Source organism: Colossoma macropomum, unplaced genomic scaffold, assembly GCF_904425465.1.
Source record: "Colossoma macropomum unplaced genomic scaffold, Colossoma_macropomum, whole genome shotgun sequence".
NCBI lineage: Eukaryota > Metazoa > Chordata > Actinopteri > Characiformes > Serrasalmidae > Colossoma > Colossoma macropomum.
In genome coordinates this window covers 3516664-3533058 of record NW_023494787.1, presented here as the reverse complement: position 1 = coordinate 3533058, position 16395 = coordinate 3516664, and the positions used below count along the sequence as shown (strand labels likewise).

Here is a 16395-nt window from a genome sequence, read left to right as displayed (position 1 = left end):
CATATGCAGGGTGCTGTGAGGCAAAATAGTCCTTAAAGAAAACTTATTATTTCAGATTTTCCACTATTTTCCATCATCAACATTCCATATAAACTCAGAAGACTCGTGTAGGTTCACTGGTGGTTCTGGATGGTAAATAAAATGTCTATATTTGTGTTGTAGTCATGGCGACCCCTGGTTCCTATCACCACCACTGTAAAGACATCTGAACCATTTCACACCAAACCACTCTGAATCACTTTGTCTACATCTCAAACGCTGGATTATACTAGAATTTTGAAAGATTCGTGGAATTTCCCTTCAAACTTCCTTCATATTTGCTTGTTTGGTTTTGTTATTGACTTTTATTGTGTATAAAAAGGGCAAAAGTACAGGCTGAATTCAGGCTTCCAGGTAGCTGCTACTGTGTTTAGCTATGCTAATGTCCTGTAGTCCATGTTTATAGATCACAGTGAGTCTTACAGGGTCAGAAACCTCATAATCAGGTCTATTAGAGACACTGAACACCTCAACACTGTTTCAGAACAGCGGGTGATGATTCAGACATGCAGTTAGCAGCATGCTAATTGAGGGGTTAGCTTCCATTACTTGTTAGCAGTAGCCTTGTAGCTGCAGGGCGATTTTTTTCCCTGCTTAATTTAGCATTTTTGGTGAAGTTGTGTGTGATAGTGGCTTTCATCCTGAAGCATGAACTCCATTCATATCAGAGTGACCTATAGAGGATGTGAACCTTTGGCTGGTCAGGAGGCCTGCGAGACTGGAAGGAAGGACTGGTCAGTTTTCAGTCCGCTCAACATCCTAAAAAGAAGACAAAAAAAACAAGCTGCTACCGCGTCAGCTGTGCTGAATCACATTTCTGCCTTTTCCGCTCCCACTCTTTCCTTCCTGTGCAGACATCCGTCCGCATGATGCAATGACACAACTGGGCAGCAGGTTTATGGCACAAAGCCAGCAGCTCCTTCATCAGCATCTTCAGAACCAGAACCAGAACCACTTTATTTCACCACATATGTTACACAAACACAGGACCTGTCTTGGTGAGTCACACATGTAGGACACACACAAATCAGGCATAACATTCTGACCACCTCCTTGTTTCTGCACTCATTGTCCATTTTATCAGCTCCACTTACTATATAGGTGCACTTTGTAGTTCTACAGTTACAGACTGTAGTCCATCTGTTTCTCTGATACTTTATTAGCCCCCTTTTACCCTGTTCTTCAGTGGTCAGGACCCCCATGGACCCTCACAGAGCAGGTACTATTTGTGTGGTGGATCATTCTCAGCACTGCAGTAACACTGACGTGGTGGTGGTGTGTTAGTGTGTGTTGTGCTGGTCTGAGTGGATCAGACACAGCAGTGCTGCTGGAGTTTTTAAACACTGTGTCCACTCACTGTCCACTCTATTAGACACTCCTACCCTGTCAGTCCACCTTGTAGACGGAAAGTCAGACACGATAGCTCATCTGCTGCTGCACAGTTTGTGTTGGTCATCCTCTAGTCCTTCATCAGTGGTCACAGGACGCTGCCCACAGGATGCTGTTGGCTGGATGTTTTTGGTTGGTGGACTACTCTCAGTCCAGCAGTGACACTGAGATGTTTAAAAACTCTAGCAGCACTGCTGTGTCTGATCCACTCAGACCAGCGCAACACACATTAACACACCACCACCACGTCAGTGTTACTGCATTGCTGAGAATGACCCTCCACCCAAATAGTACCTGCTCTGTGAGGGTCCATGGGGGTCCTGACCACTGAAGAACAGGGTAAAAGGGGGCTAATAAAGTATCAGAGAAACAGATGGACTACAGTCTGTAACTGTAGAACTACAAAGTGCACCTATATAGTAAGTGGAGCTGATAAAATGGACAATGAGCGTAGAAACAAGGAGGTGGTCAGAATGTTATGCCTGATCGGTTTATAACACACTGAACTGACCAGACAAGCAAACAGACTGTAACCAAATATTTACCTACACTTTTAAAGAGATGGTTCTTCAAGGGTTCTTTAGTAAAGACAATGGTACTTTATAGAACCATGAACACTCAAAGAACCATTTGCATGCTTAAATGGTTCTTTACATGGTGGAATCGTTCTTCAGATTGATGGAGAATGTGTTCTTTATGGTTCTAAACAGCACCAAAAGGGTTCTGCTATTTTTACAATGTAAAGCTTGTACACAGTACAAGAAGCCTTTTTGGTGCTACACAGCCATTTTCAAAAAGGTTCTATATAGAACCACATACAGCACAGCAAAAAATGATATCTTGTCAAGTAAAATTATATTAAATATAATCAAGAAGTCTAATATTTCTCCTGTTGAGATTATTGTAAGCGTATTTTAAGATTATTTAACTTATTTCTAGACATTTTTTACTTGTTTTAAGCTTTTTTCTGCTTGTTGTAAGAAATGTGCTTAAACCAGCAAAAATATATATAATGAGATAATTTTAATTAAAAAGATTACTAAAAACAAGTAAGCTGCAAATAAGCTAAATAGTCTTACAATAAGTGCACACCCATCTCAAAATGGGAAATATTAGACATATCGAGTAAATTTAAAATCATTTCACTTGACAAGATACCATTTTTTGCAGTGAACACATTCTCCATCAATCTGAAGAACCATTTCACCAAGCAAATAATGCTATAAGCATGCAAATGGTTAATTGAGTGTTCATAATGCTACATAGAACCATTTTTTTTACTAAAGAACCTTCGAAGAACCATCTTTTTTAAAAGGCCAACATGAGAGGAGCTTAAAGGGATGTGTGAATACTTGTACATATACAGATATTTACATTTACATTTACAACATTTAGCAGACGCTGTTATCCAGAGCGACTTACAAAAAGTGCTTTGTCCATCTAGATAAAGTATCTTTGCTAGTTACCAATAGGTTAGAGAGAAAGCCAGTCCTGAGCTCAGACACTGCTAGAAACAAAAAGTCACCATTGATACCCAGCGAAGGAACAGAGTTCAACACAGCGCAGTGCAATACAGTACAATATAATATCATGGTACCAAATGTATACATTAAAATTCAATTTATTGTTTTTGTGATATCACAACTTCACTGATTTTTCAAAATTTCATGATTAAATGGTTAAGAGTCATTAAAAACAGAGTAGTTCGGAGTGGTTTGGTGTGAAACGCTCCGTTCTAAAGAAACTTATAGAGTCATAACTGTTCACAGTGGTGGTGATAGGAACCAGACGTCCACCTCTAAAAGCTCCCTCACAGAAAGTTACTACATGAAATGGTTATGAATTCACTGCCTGATGACTGAGACACTGTTTTATGATAGTTTTGAGAAGATTTCGGCCTTAAACTCCATTCATGGTGGAGGGATACATACTATGCAGGGCGCTGTGAGGCAAAATAGTCCCCAATGAAAACTTATTATTTCAGATTTTCCACAATTTTCCATCATCAACATTCCGTATAAACTCAGAAGACTCGTGTAGGTTCACTGGTGGTTCTGGATAGTAAATAAAATGTCTATATTTGTGTTGTAGTCATGGCGACCCCTGGTTCCTATCACCACCACTGTAAAGACATCTGAACCATCCCTGATCAACGTTAGACAAATAAAAGTAACCATTTCTTAAACATATTAACTGAGATCAGTTAAAAACAAACAAACAAACAAACAAATAAACACTGAAGCAAAGGGGACTTTTAAAACGGTCGGTTATTTTCCCCAGCCAATGAGCAGCGCCGTTGCCTCGGCAGCGTTAGACGTCAGGACCCGCAGCACGTACGTTATTTTTTCCCGCCCATTATCAGGCAAATCTCTCCGCTTTTGCTCCAATTGGATAGTAAGCGTGTCTCCCTCGCTAGGATTGGCTATGCTTCCTACAAATCGGCTCGCTATTGGCGAACAGTTTGCGAGTACGCCTCTTTAGCCAATCCTGGTGCAGGAGGCGGGACCTGTCGGAATACGGGTGTGGCAAAAAGCAACGCCCTCCTAATGTCGCCCCTGCTACAAGCCAGTGGTGAGCGGGTGGGAAACCCCGTACATCCGTACAGCAGCTCTTGGTGACTGTCAGCTGTGAAGCAGGTCTGCAAACACACATACACGCCCTGGTTACGAGGTGGGCAAACTTTTATAGCCTTTTCGCCTCATTTTCGCTTCTGCTTTTGGGATTAAGGACGCGTTCTTGCTTCTCTTCGCCACTCTCGGGTCAGTTTTAATGTCTTCAGTTTTATTGGCTTCCTTTTCGCCAGCCTCTATTTCGAATTTTTCCGTTCCACCTTAAATAGTGCGGCAGTTACATTCTGGCGCCTCGGGCGTTATAATAACTGCCGCCGCGTTTAAGGTGGAACGGGAAAATTCGAAATAGAGGCTGGCGAAAAGGAAGCTGATTTCAGCTTCTTGTCTTTTTTTTGTGTGTGTAGCGTCTTTATAAGGACTGTAGGGTTATCATAGCTCAGTATGGGTGGGTTTATAGCAGGGGCTCTGCTTTTGTGGGCTTTCTGGGGTGTTAAACAGATTAAAATGCAGATATGAGACGGGCGAGCTGTCTGTTGCAGTAGATAATCAGACACAGCCATAGGAGGAGATAAGTGCTTTCTTTCTGTTTTAGTTCAGCACATCTATCTGATCTGATCTGATCTGATCTGACTGCAGGCTCCACATTGTTCTCCTCTGTTTGCTTTCACATTGCATTGGCGGTTGAATCCTTGTTAAATTGCTAATTAATCCAGTTCACAGTGATTAATTCATTAATTAATCACTCTTTGTTGATGTTCCTGTGTTGTAAACCTCTGTTTCTTGCTGCTTACAGTGTCTCTCCATTCATTCCTGTGTGGTGTTGCAATGCACAGACACAGCTAAACCCATAGAAGAGTATCTGTGGTACACACTTAAGAGGGTTCTTCCAGTGTTCTGTGTAGAACCATGAGTTCTATGTAGAACCGTTTACGTGCTTAAATGGTTCTTTGCATGGTGAAACGGTTCTTCAGATTGATGGAGAGTGTGTTATATGGTTCTGTGTAGAACCTTTTTTAAAAATTGCTCTATACAAAAAGGTTTCTTGGTATCAGAACAATAGAAAACCCTCTTTTTGGTGCTATACAGAACCATTTCACCATGCAGATGGTTCTGTGTAGAACTCATGGTTCTGAATGGAACCATTTCCTTTGAGGAACCATCTTTTTTGAGAGTGTAGTACTACAAGAAACTATAATAATTGTGTAGTGATATAAAGCTTTTGTATTGTTCTATAAATGATATTCCTGTTTTGGGAGTCTGTAATTATAATAATCTTAATAGTATCCCAGGAATTCCTATAGGAGTCCTGTAGAAATTCCTGTAGTATTCCTGTAGTCCTTTCCGTAAGAGGAAAAGCTGTGCGTGTTGTAAAGGAAGGAAAGGAAACCGGATTAACCCGTGAGGCCCGGCTGGGATCCGTGCTGGGATTTGCTCGCAGCACACTTTCATTTAATTTTCTTTCTTTTCATTTCATTTCATGCGTGTTCGGTTTGGTTCAGTTTGCATAATGTGTTCGTTTCCCGGATCAGCCCTGCCCTCAGGTCGGGCTCTCCTGTTGCAGCAGGTAGACCCTCCTGGGCGTGGTGGGCCGACTCATATCCACATACTTCACGCCACAAGACTTGGGAGCAGTTTCAGTGCATTACTGCCACCATTTTGTGCTGTTTTCTGAGTCTCTCTTTCTTATTCAGACCAAAGAAAGTGTCTGATTTAGCCGCTTTTGACTTTAGAGCCCGTTTTAGAGCCTCTTAGGTTAGTGTGGTAACTTTTTTCCTTCTGTCTTTCTTTCCTACTTTTTTCTTTTTGACTAACGTACGTTAGTCTCTATTATCTGTGCAGGACTGTTTCTCCTGTTTGTTATAGTTTCACTGTTGATAATCTTCAGATGTTGAATAGTGATTAAAAAAGGAAATAGAGGGTCTAAGTGATGGTTGAGGCCAGGAATTGTGGGAAATGTAGTTTTCACTGGGTGGTAGAGGGTGTGGCCAGTCGCTTCCTGTTAGGATTCACTTCCGGTTGCTTCTGATGTAAAACACTATAAATTGACATCTTGAAGACACTTATGTTATTTACAGTCTCTTTAATGTCTTAATGCGCTATTGTGCCCCCTATTGGCTCGATTTAAAAAAATCTTTTCTAAATCGTACATTTTTCTTGTATCCCTGCCCCCCCTCCAACCGAAATCCATTTATATCGTTTGTGTGGTTTTATGTACCACAAACAGATGAAATTTCAGTTATTTTTATTTTTTTTAGTATTTACATTTAAACAGGCTGATTTTGTTACTGTGCCTTTAAGACTGATATATGTAAATGAGCTCTGTTCTGATTTTTGGCCTCGTTCGAAAAGCAGTCCGGGCTGAAACACTCCTTATAACTTCAGTGTGAGTGGGTGGAGCCAAACTGCAGTAGGCAGAGTAGATGGGTATATGTAAATGTGCTGTTTTTTGTGACATCACAAAAACTGGTCTGTTTTGCAGCGTGTTTTACATTTATGGACTGAAACTTTGGTGTTATTTACTTACAGTGTAAATAAAATATGCAAGGAAGATAAATAAAAATGAAGAAATATGCAAGGAAGAAAAATAAATATGACTTATCGTTTATTGTGAAAATGTCTTTGATATTGTATTTTTGCCATATCGCCCACCTCTAGATCCACTGGTAAATCATCTAACATACATGACGTTTTTTAGTGTAGTGGAAAAATTTATCTTGAATTTTTTAAATATTATTATTATTATCATTATTATTATTATTATTATTAGTATTATTATTATTATTATACTTCTCTGTTCCAACTGATCAGATGTCCTAAAAAAATAAATATTGTGACATGTATCGTGAAAATTCTTGAAATATTGTGATATTATGTTTTTTGCCATATCGCCCGCCTCAAGTTTCACATGACATGGGCCCTTTAATGGGATGGGTACGTTTTTAATAGGTAAAAATTGCCTCCTGTCAGCTTCACAGGCGCAATCGGTGTGATGATGAAATTGGTTTTAGAAGCTCTAATGTACCACTACAGCTTTCTCCAGCAGTTCTGCCTGATGAAGAACACGTGCAGTCGTATAAATCGCCAGGACTGATTTACATTTCGTTTCCTTCCGTTAAATAAATGTACATCATGGCTTTCCTGTATTCCTCTGGCTGAGAGTGAGATTACAGCTACAGTCAGAATACTGGTGATCAAGTTTATGGGTAAATAATATTCTTATGATCAAACGTCTGTGAATGTTTACGCAAATACATGAAAATGAAATCTAGAGTTATGGTTCAGTTTGTTGTTCTGTGCTTGCGGTTGTATACGAGCTCTTTGAAGCTGAAGCTGCTGCTGCTGTAAAGCCTACAAGAAGAATTTTATCTGATTTTAGACTCTCATACAGCACTGTACCAAAGTCTTACACAACCGAGAAAATAGTTTCAGTCTGTGCCATTTTCTGTGTACTTGATCACATCCTCTACAGTGAGCACAATTAAAACGCCATTTTTCTGCTAATTTGTTGCACAATTTCTATTTATTTGCCAAGTTTAACACATTGGAAAGTAAACAAAACATTAAATATTGCTATAACTTTTGCACAGGCCACTTTGTTTTATTTTTTGCCCAGTATGTTAAATTTAGTAAATAAATAGTAATTTTTTTTATTAAAGTGTGCAGTAGTGTGTCTCTGTAATGGATGTGTGACCTACAGAAAATCAACAAATACATGGAAATTGGCATGGGGCGCTTAAACTTTTGCGTACAGCCGTGTGTACTCGGGCAGTCGTTGTGTGTTTGCCTGTAAAACAATAAATAACATTAGAATAAATACAAATAAACTTTGAAGGCAGAGAATATTCTGTTTTTTTTTAAGAAGTTCTTAATAAACAAATGAAAATTAATTTAAACAATTAATATTAATAGTTTAGAAGAAAACGGACAGAAGAGCTGCAGAATAGCTGATGTTCAGGTTGTCGTGTCGTCCTCAGCTGTCAGAAACCTGCGAGCTGTGATGACGTTCTCTAACCTTAACCGACCTGACAGACACGTGACGACAGTATCCGGAACATTCCTGTCTGTCTGTGTCACCGTTTACTCAACACTTAAATCCCATAGTCACCACACGTTTACACGAGCTGAAGGTGGGGAAGCGTAGAGGTGGACAATATGACAACATTTTATCGTTTTAATGATAAATTCTATTATCAGGATGGACAGTATGCTTATCTGGGCCTTTCATTGATATCAGCCGACCCCTAGCAGAGCAGTGATTTTAAACGATTAGACCTGCAAATATAATAACATTTAATTCCAAATCAAAGTACAGTCATAAGCAAAGCTTTGGTCAGATTCCATGTATTTGTTGATTTTCTAGCTGAAAATAAGAACACGTCCTCTACAGAGAGTAAAATGTGGATTTTTCCTGCTGCATTTAATGTGTAATTTTTCTGTTTGTTTGAGTTTAACATAATGGAAAAACAATAAAAGGTCAAAGTAGTGTGCCTTTACTTTTGCACAGGCCACATTTTGTGTTTATTTGTTCCCCCTAATGTGTTAAATTCAGTAAATAAACAGTAATCGTGTATTAAAATGTGCAGAAGTGTGTTTGTCTGTAGAGGATGTTCACTTATTTACACTCAGGAAATCAACACCTACATGAAATCTGACCAAACCTCACTTCTGTACATTTTAATACATGATTACTGTTTATTTGCTCAGTTTAACACATTAGGGGGAACAAATAAAAGCTGAAATGTGGCCTGTGCAAAAGTAACGGCACACTACTTTTACCTTTTATTGTTTTATTGTTTTAACTCAGCAAATAAATAGAAATTATGCAGAAAATGCCATATTTTACTCTCTGTAAAGGATGTTTTATTTTATGCTCACTTAGAAAATCAACAAATACACCAAACCTTTGCTTACGACTGCATGCGCTCATTTTTCTGACTAAAATAAAATTCAGAAGTTTCAGTGGTGTATTTAAAATTATACCAAAATTATCAAATCACGTATAATTGAACGCTTGAAAATGTTCGATGTGTTTGACGTTATATTATTTAAAGGTTTGATACATTGAGGGACACAAAGTACTGTTACTTTAAATACTCTCAGACATGGGATATGAAACGTTTCCTCTAGTGCACTAATTCCAGTTAAACAGGACTAATTATTCTCTCTGTAATGAAAAATGAAGTCGGTCAGCGATTCAAAGGTGATTTTTACTGATTTTTATACATTCCTCCATTATTCAGTGTGTGAGATGTGAACAGAGAGATTCAGAGTGGTTTGGTGTGAAATGGTTCAGATGTCTTTACAGTGGTGGTAATAGGAACCAGGGGTCACCATGACTACAACACAAATATAGACATTTTATTTACTATCCAGAACCACCAGTGAACCTACACGAGTCTTCTGAGTTTATATGGAATGTTGATGATGAAAAATAGTGGAAAATCTGAAATAATAAGTTTTCTTTGGGGACTATTTTGCCTCAGAACACCCTGCATATTATGTATCCCTCCACCATGAATGGAGTTTAAGCCAAAATCTTCTCAAAACTACCATAAAACAGTGTCTCAGTCATCAGGCAGTGAATTCATCACCATTTCCTGTAGGAACTTTCTGTGAGGGAGCTTTTAGAGGTGGACGTCTGGTTCCTATCACCACCACTGTGAACAATTCTGACTCTAGAACGGAGCGTTTCACACCAAACCACTCTGAACGACTTTGTTTGCCATTTAATTGCGCAGAAGTTAGCCAAATGTCCAACGATATCCATAATTAGCTCAGAAATTGTGCCAGTTTATCATGATGATAATAAAAATCGTCATGTCGCCCACCTCCGCATGGTTCACTGCATCGTTTCCTAATCGTAGCTGAATTGTGTGTGTTTGTGTCTCCTGTGTAGAACCTGAGCAAAGATGGATAAGAGTCAGCACGTGCAGAAGGCTAAGCTGGCGGAGCAGGCCGAGCGCTACGACGACATGGCCGCCTCCATGAAGGCCGTGACGGAGCTGGGAGAGGAGCTGTCGGACGAGGAGAGGAACCTGCTCTCCGTGGCCTACAAGAACGTGGTGGGCGCCCGTCGGTCCTCCTGGAGGGTCATTTCCAGCATCGAGCAGAAGACGGACGGCAGCGACAAGCAGGCGATGGCCAAAGAGTACCGGGAGAAAATCGAGTCGGAGCTGCAGTCCATCTGCACAGACGTGCTGGTGAGTTTACAGTGTTAATATCGGTCACTACTCGGAGTGTAACGGTGCACAGTCACGGTTCTGTTCACACCGGTTTAGACGTCACGGTACACCAGGGAAAAAATACAAGAGAAACCCTCAGTTGCACAAGGCCAGATTTGTTTACATTTATTTTGAACACAACAGTGCTAGATACACACTTAGAAATGGTGCTTCAAGGGTTCTTTAATAAAGAAAGTTGTTCTGTATAGAACCATCTGCAGCATGTTCTCCATCAAACTCATGCAGACAACCCTTCCATCATGCAGAGGGCTCTTTGAGTGTTTATGGTTCTATATAGAACCACTTTCTTTACTAAAGACCTCTTGGAAAACCATCTTTAAGACGGTACCTAGCACTAGTCTGTTCAAAATAAGTTAAAGAAACCTATCCTAGAACCCTTTCTGAAAAGGGTTCTGCATAGCACCCGAAAGCGTTCTCCTATTGTGGCAATATTGACAGTGTAACAGTAGAAGATCCCTTTTGGGTGCTATGTAGAACCCTTTTCAGAAAGGTTCTATATAGAATCGTCTATAGCAAATTCATGCTCATTTTCTATTTATATGAAGAACCCTTTCATGATGCAAAGAACCCTTTAAGCATGCAGTGGGCTCTTTGAGTGTTCATGGCTCTATATGGAACCGTCTACTTTATTGCAGAACCCTAGAAGCACCATCTTTTTAAGAGTAAATATTTTGGTCCACCCAGTATTGTGTAGCGCCCCCCTGAGGTAAATTTTGTTGGTACAGCCTGCAGTGTAGGGCGGCGGTCAAAACTCAAATGTTAAGAAGAGCCATTCTGTCCTTTCAGCAAAAATCAAACCATCTTGGGAGCCACAACACTTTATATCCATTTTACCATCTTGGCTGTAAATATGTTTTAGTCTGTGTTAATGTTCTAATATAGACTAAAAATATAATATAAACGAAAACGCAGACTCACTTTGCTCTGCTTTAAGCTTTAGCTCAGCTATAGCTGCTTTTCTCACATCTCCAGCAGGAAACTTTTCCTCAAAAGTAGAACAGTTTCTTGTAAAATGTCTTTGTCTTAAATCTCTCTTTGTCATTTCGTTAGCTACTAGCTAGGCGAGACTGTTATCTGTGTTGCTATGGTGACCAGCAGTCTGCGCTGATCTTCAGGGTTAAAGGGTGAATTAGCAGTTCTACATTAAACTGTGTTGAACGATCAGCAGAGCTTTATTTTACTGTAAAGGAGGATTATTTTATTTTTGCATACAAATCTGATTCAGCTGTGGAGCCACAACAGGGCAGTAAAAGAGCCGCACATGGCCCCGGAGCCACATGTTGCTGACCGCTGGTGTAGGAAAAATCACTCGCGTTAACTAATCTGTGTGGTCAGATTTCAGCTTGAAAATAGAGCGCAGAGCAAAGCTCAGTACAGCCTGAACAGGGCACACAGATCAGGAACCGACAGTATTGATCAGGCAGCAGAGTGAAGTGTAATGTAGCGCAGGCGTGTATCATGTGCTACACTTTAAAAAAAGATGGTTCTTCAAAGGTTCTTTAGTAAAGAAAATGGTTCTATATAGAACCATGAACACTCAAAGAACCCTATGCATGACTGAAGGGTTCTTTGCATCATGAAAGAGTTCTTTAGATAATTGGAAATTATGTATGAATGTGCCATAGACGGTTCTATATAGAACATTTTTCAAAAGGGTTCTGTATAGCACCCAAAAGAGTTCTTCTTTTGTTACAAGCTTGACATCATAACAATAGAAGAACACTTTTGGACGCTATATAGAACATCTTAAGCACATTGTCCATGAGTCTGAAGAACGCTTTCATCATGCAAAAGGTTCTTTGAGTGTTCATGGTTCTATATAAAATCATTTTCTTTACTAAAGAACCCTTGAAGAACCATCTTTTTAAGAATGTACAAGGTTTGTTTTTGTTTTTTTTGTACAAGGTTTTTTTTTCCTTGATGCAACAGTAGAAGCCGTATCGCCCCCTACACTTCCTGTAGTGTATTACAGTCTGTCAGAGTGACTGTGTGGATCATATGAACATTATAGAGCTCTTTAAATGAAACAGTAGAAGCCATATCGCCCCCTACACTTCCTGTAGTGTATTACAGTCTGTCAGAATAACTGTGTGGATCATATGAACATTATAGAGGCTTTTTAAATGAAACAGTAGAAGCCGTATCGCCCCCTACACTTCCTGTAGTGTATTACAGTCTGTCAGAATGACTGTGTGGATCATATGAACATTATAGAGCGCTTTTTAAATGAAACAGTAGAAGCCATATCGCCCCCTACACTTCCTGTAGTGTATTACGGTCTGTCAGAATGACTGTGTGGATCATATGAACATTGTAGAGCCATATTAAAAAAGAATTGAGGTCATCTAATCTCTGCAGTCTTACTCTACAGGCTGACGGTGCAGATGGACTTGGGCTCTTGCGCTGCAGTCAGCCTGTGAGTTTCTCTCTGCTGCTGCGCTGTTTCCAGTGACTCACGGCCCAAGGGAGGCTTAAAAAATGTCACAAGAAAATACCTCACGAGCGTGAAATTCCTGTCATTTCCCGCGCTGCTGTTTAGACTGTGTTTCTGGAAGTATGCAGCGCTGAATGCGTCGGTAATGAGGTAATGGGTGAGGCTGGCACTGAGCCGTGCTGCAGAATGGTGGTGAAGGTATGACTGTTCTAATCACGCTATCTCAGCAGCTTCGACTCCAGCAGCCGCTCATTACCATCCATCCTGACTGTTGGAACGGAGAAGCTGAGGAGAAAAACACTTCAGTCCGGTTATGATTCTGTAGTTCAGGGCATTGAGAAATATTAAATTTCATGCTGCCGAATGAATTGATCAAATATGCGCGATGACTGAAGTGCAGCGAGAAGTCAGGAGTTCTTCTCATTGCATTCTTCTAAACTACATATTCAGAACTTTTCTGAAAACATAAATGTTCTTCTTACCTTTCACTGTATTTGTATTTTTTTGTATTTATTCTGTTCTTATATTGTGTTTCTACGGGCAAAATACACTTAGTGCAAAGTAGTGTACTTTACTTAATATTATTACAGTCAATTATAATCAAGTATGAAGGTAAAAATGCAGTTAACCCTCCAAAATGATGCATCACAGTGCATTTATACTCCACAGTAATTTTTAATGTTTCCACTGTGGGTGTGATGTTTAAGCTTTATTAAGTTTTCTATAGGAATATTTTTGTAAACACTCTGCATTGTGAAAATAATAATAAGTTATCCTTTATTAATCCCATAATGGGGAGATTTCACCTCCGCATTTTAACCCATCTGTGCAGTGAAACACCACATACACACTAGTGAACACACACACACTAGGGGGCAGTGAGCACACTTGCCCAGAGTAGTGGGCAGCCCTATCCACGGCGCCCTGGGAGCAGTTGGAGGTTAGGTGTCTTGCTCAAGGGCTCTTCAGTCACGTACTGTCAGCTCAGGGGATCAAACCGACGACCTTCCGGTCACAGGGATGGTTCCCTAACCTCCATTCTTACTCTAATTCTGCCTGATTTACTGTCACTGCCGTTCTCACTGCAGGTTTGTTGCGGAGGAAGTAGCATTCCGAGATGGTTATGAATGGCGGGGAGGCATGTCAATCATTTTTTTATTATTATGTTCTTATTATTTCATAGTTTGAAGACAAAGCAGCACTCAGAACAGTTCCTCCATGCTCTGCACCCCCTCATCAACAGCAGGACGCTGAATGCGTCCCTGTTAATGGTAAGACAGGGCGGTCAGTGTTGCTGAATGACCAGGACACTCTGAGTGCTTGTGGCTTTGTTGCGCGTCCTTATAAGCTCTGTAATCTGCCAGCATCTCCTCTCTCTTACATAAGCATGCAAATAAAGCCCACGAGAGGTCAGAGGCGCCGCTCTGCAGCGGAGTGTGGAGTCTTCCTGACGCACAGATGGCGCAGATCTGTGTGAAGGTTTTATATCCAGGATCGATGCTGTTCGTGTGGACAGAATGGCGCGATGCCACTCTCTCTCTCTTTCCCTGTACTGATACTGAACCTGAACACTGATAGGGATCCGGTATTTCTTTTAAAATTACTCTAACTAATCTTCAAAATGGTGTGTTTTTAATTGAAGCAGATCAGTAGTTCAAGGTTTCATTTACATTCTCTCTGTTGTTATGAAGTATTCATTTCTTTAGAGGATGTTGGATGCTTTGTTTGGGAGTTCTTGTCAGGGGTGCTCCGATCTGAAGGATCAGAACCCTGATTAATTGAAAATGGGGTGTTTTCACAGCTTTCATATTGTATGGTGAGGAAAAAACCCTACAAAAGTGGCATTCACTGTTGTATAAAACTAAAAAAATAAAACTTACATCAGAACTGCAGTGATAAAGGGAAATTCCATCCATTTTTCAAAAGTTTCTTCATAATCCAGTGTGTGAGATTCATCAGAGAGTCTTTACAGTGGTGGTGATAGGAACCAGGGGTCGCCATGACTACAACACAGATATAGACATTTTATTTACTATCCAGAACCACCAGTGAACCTACACGAGTCTTCTGAGTTTATATGGAATGTTGATGATGGAAAATAGTGGAAAATCTGAAATAATAAATTTTCTTTGGGGACTATTTTGCCTCACAGTGCCCTGCATAGTATGTATCCCTCCACCATGAATGGAGTTTAAGGCCAAAACTATCATAAAACAGTGTCTCAGTCATCAGGCAGTGAATTCATAACCATTTCATGTAATAACTTTATGTGTGGGAGCTTTTAGAGGTGGACGTCTGGTTCCTATCACCACCACTGTGAACAGTTCTGACTCAGTAAGTTTCTCTAGAACGGAGCGTTTCACACCAAACCACTCTGAACGACTCTGTTTACATCTTGACCATTTCGTTTTTTTAAGTGACTATTCCTGGCCAACCGACACGACAGCAGCCTTAGTTTAGAGTTTCGTCAGCATCTCACTGAGCTGTGGACGTTCAGAGCTAAAACCAGAGCGATGATTAGAGCTGTAAGCAAAATCACAGCGTTTAGAGTTTTTAGTTTACTTAACTAAAAAATGATTTTTTTTTCCATCTTTTTATTCTTTCTATGTGGTGCTCAGGTGTGAATATTCAGCAGATACTGGGCTCAGTGCTAAATTAGTTTGTGTCGTGTAGCTTATTTAGATTTAGTGACGCATAAACCTGAACTTGCATTACAACAGCCTATGTTGAGGCCCAGTCCCAGTTCTTATTTTTACCCTACCCCTTGTTTTCGAGTGGTTGAAATCTTCCCTCTGAAATGGGACCCTCAAATAAAAAGAGCATCACTTCATTAACAGCTACCAGCGCTGCTCTGTAGGCGACCCTGCCAGTCTGCAGTGACAGCAGAGGAGGGTAAAGTTCAGCTCCTCACTGCTGGGCTTTAGTTACATTTAGGGCATCATATGACTTCAAAGAGGGGGGCAATTATTTATTATCACCCACCCCCGATTCTTCAGTGATATGAAGCTGAAGTCAGATATTTACCAGGTTCTTGTTAGAATTTTCCCGTTCCACCTTAAATGGAGCAGCAGTTACATTCTGGCGTTTCAGACGTCAGAACTGCTGGACAATTTAAGGTGGAACGGGAAAGTTAGCTAGCCAGCTACCGAGACATTAGGGTACTATTAGCGATTTTCTGTGCTTGTTATAAGGAAAAGGACCAAAATACATTGAAACCACATGAAAGTTATTTTAACGGAGAAAATTCTCACATTTGTGTGTTTCTTTGGTCTCTTGTTCTCCATCTTGCCGGTTTTTCTTTTTTTCTCATAACTCTCTGTTTGGAGACTCTGAAAAACCTCTGATTGGAGGGTCATGTAGCCCCAACACTTCACCCTCCCCCTCTATCTCAACAAGAATCAGGACACCCTACCCCTAGACGCGAACGTGCAAAACAGAGGGGTAGGGCTAAGTGGTAGGGGTGAGGGGTGAAATGGGACTGGGCCTTAAACTAATTGAGACTGGCCCACTTTCGAATTGTAAATGTTAAACATGTTTAGTATGTGTGACTCGGCATCCTGTAGCACAGGACAAACACGGATTCCTTGGCACACAAGGAAGCACTTGCTGGTACCGACATTCCTGCCAATCTAATAACGTCACTTTGGTGCTGCGCTTGAGCTAATCTGACTGTTTTGTCATCGCAGCCCTTAACAGTGTGTTTATTACATGAACTCACTTT

At 40.4% G+C, this 16395-nt stretch overlaps 1 protein-coding gene across 2 annotated transcripts in view; it reads left to right on the top strand.

Moving 5' to 3' along the window:
- The first annotated feature begins 3983 nt into the window (after window positions 1–3983).
- ywhaz (tyrosine 3-monooxygenase/tryptophan 5-monooxygenase activation protein, zeta polypeptide) overlaps window positions 3984–16395 on the top strand; it is a 28549-nt gene continuing 16137 nt past the window's right edge. The window contains exons 1-2 of one of the 2 annotated variants that reach the window (XM_036565888.1): window positions 3984–4098; window positions 9895–10198. In XM_036565888.1, the coding sequence (XP_036421781.1) occupies window positions 9908–10198 (291 nt within the window). In that variant the 5' untranslated portion in view covers window positions 3984–4098; window positions 9895–9907. Of the gene's footprint in view, window positions 4188–9894; window positions 10199–16395 lie in introns of both variants that reach the window. The other variant, XM_036565887.1, reaches the window with a different exon arrangement.